The sequence below is a fragment of the Monodon monoceros genome, unplaced genomic scaffold (assembly GCF_005190385.1).
Source record: "Monodon monoceros isolate NGI ecotype Baffin Bay Population unplaced genomic scaffold, NGI_Narwhal_1 Super_Scaffold_2, whole genome shotgun sequence".
Lineage (NCBI taxonomy): Eukaryota > Metazoa > Chordata > Mammalia > Artiodactyla > Monodontidae > Monodon > Monodon monoceros.
The window spans coordinates 9,186,371-9,193,545 of record NW_021703776.1 but is presented as its reverse complement, the minus strand read 5'-3'; the positions used below and the strand labels follow the sequence as shown (position 1 = coordinate 9,193,545).

At 62.5% G+C, this 7,175-nt stretch overlaps 1 protein-coding gene across 1 annotated transcript in view; it reads right to left on the bottom strand.

Annotated features, from left to right (window-relative positions):
- Window positions 1-408: 408 nt before the first annotated feature.
- Window positions 409-7,175, bottom strand: part of NUDCD3 (NudC domain containing 3) — a 72,780-nt gene continuing 66,013 nt past the window's right edge. Inside the window, exons 5-6 of the mRNA XM_029232913.1 lie at window positions 5,357-5,545; window positions 409-2,176 (exon numbers count right to left, since the gene is read on the bottom strand). Of these exons, the coding sequence (XP_029088746.1) occupies window positions 2,066-2,176; window positions 5,357-5,545 (300 nt within the window). The 3' untranslated portion in view covers window positions 409-2,065. The remainder of the gene's footprint in view (window positions 2,177-5,356; window positions 5,546-7,175) is intronic.

Sequence of the window (7,175 nt, the reverse complement as noted above, 5' to 3'; positions counted from 1 at the left end):
GGGGGGGCCTCTGGAGAGGCTGCCATGTGACTGAGGAAGGGGATATGTCACACACCTGTTATGTCCGGAGCGGGTGCAGGCAGACTCGTGAGCCCAGCGTTCCGGGACCCGTGCAGGTAAATGGGGCACTGAGGACCCTCGGGCTGCAGCCTTCTGACTCCTGTTTGGAAATGCACGCAAGCTCTAGAGCTACAATCTTTTCTCCTGACCAAAAGCTTATTAGATTTCTGAAACCTGTGTGGAGTCTGGCCAGGATGCAGGCTGGATGAGAAACACCTCTGGGGGATATTTAGGAATTTCCCATTTCGGCGGTTGCTGTGTACGCGGGCCTCAGGGCTAGAATTCGGGTAATGACCACACAATGAGAAATGTCTTGGCAACGATCGTCACACACAGACCCACAAGTGCTTAAATACAGATTTATTGCAAACCAACACCGGAGACAGGGTGATTTCACAGGTGTGCACCCCACTTCCTTGGACCTCAGCTGACGGAGCTCAGTGGCCGAACTGCTGCTGCCAGGTTTGAAGAGAGAAAACAGGCAGAGTGCACAGGCTCCAGGGCCCAGGCCGGCAGCGAGGGGCAGAGGTCTCCCACGAGACGGCGAGGGCGAACGAGCACTCCCTCCCCTGAAGCCCCGCACTCCCAGATGCCTGCGAGCTGCTGTTACAGCGGGCGGGGTGGGGAGAAACCAACACTGTTAATCAAATCGGGCAAAAGGAAGACAACTGACCACCGAGTCCACAGCTCCCAAAGTCTCCCAAACAGCTGAGGTGCAGGCACCACACCCCACCTGGTCACAGCAGAAGACCCCACGGGGGTGGCGGAGGGGAGGAGGAGACAGGGGCGTGTTGAGAATGGTTCTCTCACAGACACGTGCCAGTGAGACCTTTCACTGCGTGGGACAGGTGTGCAAATCCTGAGGGCACTACAGAGGGGCCTCCAGCAGCTCCATGACCAGCCTTGGTGACAAGTGCAAACAGCAGGGCCCTGTGCTCCCGTGGTGGCGCTTCCCCCAGCCGCCTGGTGTCCACGCCTCCTGTGATGGCATCAGAGCAAGCAAACGCTTCCCAGGGACCCAGGGATGTGTCTACAGGGCGCTGTGAGCCAGAAACCTGCCCCCACAGACTGTGATGAAGCTGCTCCCACCTCTGCAGTTGAAGGGGTAAGTCTCCAGAAAGAACGCCCCCCCCCCGGACAGGGCTCCTTCCTCCCCCAGCCCAGAGAACAGAGCTCACGAGGGCAGGTTCCAGGGTGCAGAGACCTGCAAGGTCACTGCCCGGAAGGGCAGCCCCACAATCCTGGTGAAGGGCACAGGCTCTGGGTCCTGGGACAGCAGTGGGAGCAGAGCCACGAGCTCTGTGCGGTGCAGTCTGGCCTCAGCCAGGAAAGGACCAAGGGCTGCACCGAGCAGCTGACACACCACGGGGCCTCCTGAGGGTGCCTGGCCCAGCTCACTTTGACAAGAACCGGATCCCCCGAGAGAAAAGTGCTAGGCTGGGTGGCAGCAGAGCAGCCCGGTCAGGAGAGGGACAGATGCTGCCGTGCCTGCACCTGAGGCCACAAGACACTTTCTTCCAGCGTCCAGATCCGGCGGCAGGACCCCAGTTTCCGCAGCTCCTCAACGAGGCTGAGGCAGGCGGTGAACGCGTACAAGCAGGCGGGCAAGACCACACGTGAACACACCCAGCAAAAGGTCGAGGCTGCGCTCTCCCCAAACTGGCCAGGAGCTCGGCCCTCAGGCTGCACAGCCCTGCCCACGCTTCAACAGCCGAGCAGCACCCACGCCCGCCCCAAGCGTGAGAACAGCAAGCAGAGAGCACACGAGCAGCAAGCGGAGGGAGGGGGTGGCTAACGGCCGGGAGGGGCCGGAGCTGTGCCTGCCGGGACACCCCCTGCTCTCTAACACCCGCCCGGCACGGGCCACGCAGCCCCCGCCCTGCTCTACAACAGTCTGGAGATGCAGGGCCAGCGTGGAGGCCGGGTTCCCCCTTGAAAAGAAGGATGGCAAGGGTGAACCAGGCGAGCGAGTCCCCGCCGGCGAGGGCTTCCTTTCCTTCGGTCATTAAAACTGCACAGCCCCGGGGGAGATGTTGAACATGGCCGGGTCGAATCGCTGGCCTCGGAAGGGAGAGCCTTCAGCATCCCACCCCTTCTTCAGCATCTCATGGACTTTCTACAAACAGAAAATAGAGAAGTTAACTGTAGTCACCAGGCCTGCACGTCCTAGAGCAGGACTCTGCTCTGCTTCCTCCGGAAGAGGACCTGCCCAGGGTGACAGCAGACCCTCCGCAAGACTGTGCTTCCCACATGCAGATTCCACCCCCATCTTGTCCCCAGCGAAGCACCGGCTATCTTCCTGGCTCAGATGCTGTCCCTTCTCACCAGAAATACCTGTCTGAACTCCAAATGGCCTGAGGGCTACAGCCCACAGGGCTGGCTGAGGTGCAAAGAGGGGTTCTCTGCTCCCCATGGGCAGCCTGGACCATCCAGCCTTCAGGGGCGGCAGCAGGCCAAGCACTGTGGCCTGGGCCAGGGCACGGCAGGAGGCTGCGCCCATGAGGGAGGTCCCTCGCGGTGCTGTAGGCCCTCCTTCCCCGCGGGTCCCCGGGTCTGCCCTCTGTGCTTCCCTGCGAATACATCAGGCTGGGAACCATCTCCCCTTCCTTCTGACCAGGAGAAACAAAGAGACTCACTGCCGCGGGGCCAGAAAGCCCTGCCCACCTCTGGCCTCTAGGCTGACAGACTGAGCTGAGGGGAAAACTCCCGGTGTCTGGCGAGGCTGCAGGACTCCCCTCCTGACGGGGGCCTTCTTTTCCCTGTTATGAAACCTGCGTGGTGCAGCAGCAAACACATCAAAGATGGGTAGTACATCTCAGGGATTAATCCTTATTACTCCCAACTCGGTACAGATGACACACGCCAGGGATGCTGGGAAGGGCACTGGAGGAGCGGGCAGTGCTGCCCGCAGGCCGCCCCCCAGGGAGAAGGGGCCAGAGAGGCCGGCCCCGCCCACCAGCCTGACTCCGGGGCTTCCTGGCAGCCCTGCTGGGCCAGGCCTCCTCCTCCGTCCCATCCCTCTTCCTCTAGCTCTCGCCCACCTACCCCTCCGAAGCCCCCTCCTCCCAGTCTCTCAACTCACTCTGTGCCCCTCACCTGAGCACCTCCTCTGCTGAGTGAGCCCTGACCCACCTGACGGGCCCCTCACGCTCCAGCTCCACGGGGCCCCGGCCCGCTGCCCGCGCTGGTCCTGCCGCACGCCCCTCATGGCCACCACCTGCTTTCTTAAGCCGCCCCTCCTCCCCGTAGCCCCCATCTGAAGCCACCAGCCAGTCCTGCTGACTCTCCAGCCCCGATTTCCTTCTTCTCCTGGGGACGCTTTCCTCCGAGGACTCCAGAGACTGTCCGTGGCTTCAGCACCGCGAAGCCCAGCTCCCTCACCGCCAGGCCACGCCAGCTCTACTGGCTCCTCGCGCCTCCAAAGCTCTTCTCTCCGTCCAGGTCCTGCTCCCCACACTGGGCTTCCCTCAAGGCCCCGTGTACTGAGGACAGTCCACACGGAAGCCTGGGAGGCCCCGAATGTCTGCTAAGCCCAGAAGAGTCCCAGACAGCAGTGCTGGTGCTCCCCCTCTACCACCACGGCCCTGAGGTGTCAGTCCTCTACCATCTCCAGCGAGGGCCAGCGAGCTGGAGGCCCCTGCCCGTCCAGGAGCAGGTCAGCTGGGCGAGGGGTCACCCCTGAGTCCTGCCGCCTGCACCACCAGCCATGGGCTCCTGTGTGTCTGCTGAAGGTCTCCGCAGGGCACTGCACTCGGCCAGGCACTCACGCCCCTTCATGGTCAGCACACTGCCTGGCACACGGCAAGCCCTTCCAGAATCCCTTTGGACTCAAACCACAGAGGTCTTTCCATTAGACTGCAGGGTCTTCCAGGCTCTTCTTCAGATCCTTCTTGATCGGCCGGCCCCATCCCTGAGCTCATCAACAGGGACTCGGCTTCCTACTTGGGTCTCACAGCCAGGTGCCTGCCCACTTCGGGGCAGCGACACCCACACTTTCGATGGCTGCACAAGGTCCCCTCCCGTCAGGCCAGCGTTCAGAGTGCTCTTTCACCTGGTGGCCACAGGCAAATGCAGCACAACTGGCTAAAACTGCCGCCTAAACGTGCACAGAGGTGGGTTGCACTCCGCGTCCTGTGCCCTGCGAGCTCAGCGATTACAGCCAGGGGCCAGTTTCCGTAGACAAGACCAGCAGATGCCTGTGATCCAGTGGTCAACCGTAGCCCTGGCCTCTAGCCCCAAAAGCCCAGGTGGGTCAGGGAGCCAGACCAAGAGGCGATTCAGAGACTCGGGGAGGGGTGACAGACAAGACTGGAACCAGCTCAGGGTTCAAACCCCAGCCCTGCTGCCAGACCAGCTGTGGGACCTTGAACACGTGCTGTGACCTCTAAACCTCGACCCCCCTCTCAGGGGTGCTGCAACGGGGACCATGACCCAGCCAACCCGACCCAACCTGCGTGCAGTAAGCACTCACTAAGCACTCCCCTCCATGGCTCCTTGGCCGTTGAAAGAGCGAGGCGGGCCGTTTGCATGCGAGGTCTGAATGAGACAGAAAGGAAGGACCACAGGCACGGGGCAGTGGGCGGGGGCGCTCGACGGCCCCAGGCCTAGAACACTCACAGGAGCCACAAAGTGAGGCCCCTGGGAGACAAAACAGGACGCTTGAGAATCTGAATGGCACTGGGGGTGGGGTGGAGGGCGGGCCTCTCGTCTGACACATGAGCAGCCTTGGAGATGGGCCGTGGTGCCATGGCTCAAACTCCCGGTGCTGTTCACGTGGGACACTGGGAACTAAAAATAACCTGAGAAAAGCAACCCTCACTTCTGCACGGAGCCACTCCTGGGAGTATTAAAGCAGAAGGAAGACAGTACACGTCTAACTAATCCTCCTCGTTGTGGCCACCACAGGTTCAGGCACAAGCCTCCTCTTCAGTCACTAACTTCCTCCTGTCCCCCCACAGCCGCAGGCACACTTCTCACGCCTCTGACGTTTGGAAGTGACTTGGAAGGACTTTCTTCCCATTGGCCCTTTGTGGTCAAACCTGCACCGCCCCGAGGCAGGGCTGGGCCTGACTCTCCCTCCTGTGCTGAGGGTCCTGGAGGGGCTGAGGGGAGGGATCCGTCCGCACGGCCCCAGCGTGTCAGCTAGCAACACGCGATACCAGGGACCCCGCGGACAGACAGCTCTTGGCTCTGCCGGCTGGGCGCCCCGTCCCAGGCGGCCAGCAGGCCAGCGTGCCCGCGCCAGGAGCCCGCAGCAGCACGCCCCGCCCCCGCTCCGGCCCCAGAGGGCCCGTACCAGCTCGTGGCTCTGCGGCTTGCCCTGCAGCTTCTGCTGGTAGTCGAAGGCGAGCCTGTCCAGGACGGCGCGCTCCTCCTCGTCCACCGTGGCCATGGAGCGCTCCTTGTTGATCTGGTCGATGTCGATTTGCTCCTCCCCCTCCAGGATGGCGTTCCACCAGTACTCGCCCACCTTGTTCAGGCTCACCTGGCACACGAGGGCAGAGACACAGTCAGTGTCGGGCAGGTGGCACCGGGGACCCAGCGGGGCTGTCCGGACCCCGGGCACTGAGTATTCCACTCCCCACCACCATGACTGGGCGGTGCCTGCGGTCCTTGTCCCCCAGGTCCTCTCAGAAGACACTGACCCCCGTAGGCATCAGCACCCGCACCGCTCAGTCACCAGAAGCCCAGGCCGCTCGGACCAGAGTGGGGCGTTTCCCAGCACTCCGAGCTGCCCCATCCGCTGGTACCCAGACCCCGTCACGGTCTCCCGAGCTGCCGAGGGAAGCTTGAGCCCAAACAGGAGCTTCTGTCAATATCCACCTGCCCGGGCCCCGCTAGCTCACCCCTCTCCCTCCTGCTGACCGTTCCCACCTCCAAGTGCAGCACCCAGGCTCCTGCCTGCTGGGGGGACCAAGCACTCGGCCTGACAATGACTACCCCCCCAGCCAGACGCCCAGGCGCCTTGTCCCATTCTCTTTCCTGGCCAGGCGGCTGCAAGAGTGGCTCCCCAGCCCTGCGACCGCTGCATGTGACTCACCTGCCACTCAGCCTCATGGTGCAGCCCAGTGAGGGACGGGGGAAGTCGGGGGGACACAAGAACTCAGAGACGGGGACTGCAGAATAGCAGGGCTTTGCCTGAAGCTGATGCCAAGTACACGCATCCCAGGGACCACACAGGGAGGGCCCAGGCCACCTCCTCCCCATGGTCACTGGCCGGCTCATTGGGAAACTCTTTACTGACTGGCCAAGAACTGACGGGGGGCTGCCCACGCTCCCTCACTCTGCCCACTCTCAGACGGGATGTAAGCCCCACTCATGCCCAGAGGGGCAGGAAGGAGACACAGAGATGGCGGAGCCAGCAGTGAGAGCGGCGCTTCCTCACAGGAGCACCATGAGGAGAGGCTCACTGGCCAGCGGGCAATCCTGACAAAGTGGAGTGCGAGCTGGCCCACAGGCGACATCTGTGAAGACACCGCAGGCCCACGGGTCCTAAGGAGTCGGCCCCGTGGCTCACGGGCTGCGGGGAGCGGTGCTGCCAGCTCCAGCCCTGCTGCCCGAGTCCACGGAGAGCCCCTGCGGAGCCCGGGTCCCACAGCGTCACAGCAGAGCTAAGTCCCGGCCCTGAGAGCAGCTGAGGCGTGGGCAGTGATGAGGGCAGGTCACACAGTGGAGACAACCTCCAGGAAACCACAAGCACAGCACTAATGTCAGCATCTCAGCACATTACAGAAGCAAGTCGCCCCACTTCTGACCATCCTGGGCGGACGCGGGCGTGAAGATGGCAGGGGTGAGATGGCAGGGGTTCTGAGCACCCGCTGCCCACCTGATCATATGAATGACCTCTACCCTGCCAATGCCACTGTTTACATTCAGGGTGCAGCTTCTGTTTTCAGATGCTCTGTCTAGCCAGCTTCTGGCCAACTGCACTCTCCTGCTTGCACGCGCAGACCTGACCTGGCCCTCAGAGCCCCCAGGGCCGAGCACTGAGCCCCGTCTTTACAGAGCTGCAGATCGCTGCGCCAGTGCAACAGAAACCTTCCACGGGGGAAATACATTCTCTTCTTACCATTCCAGGAGAGACTTCTGAGGAAGTCGGCCCTCTGTATCCACAG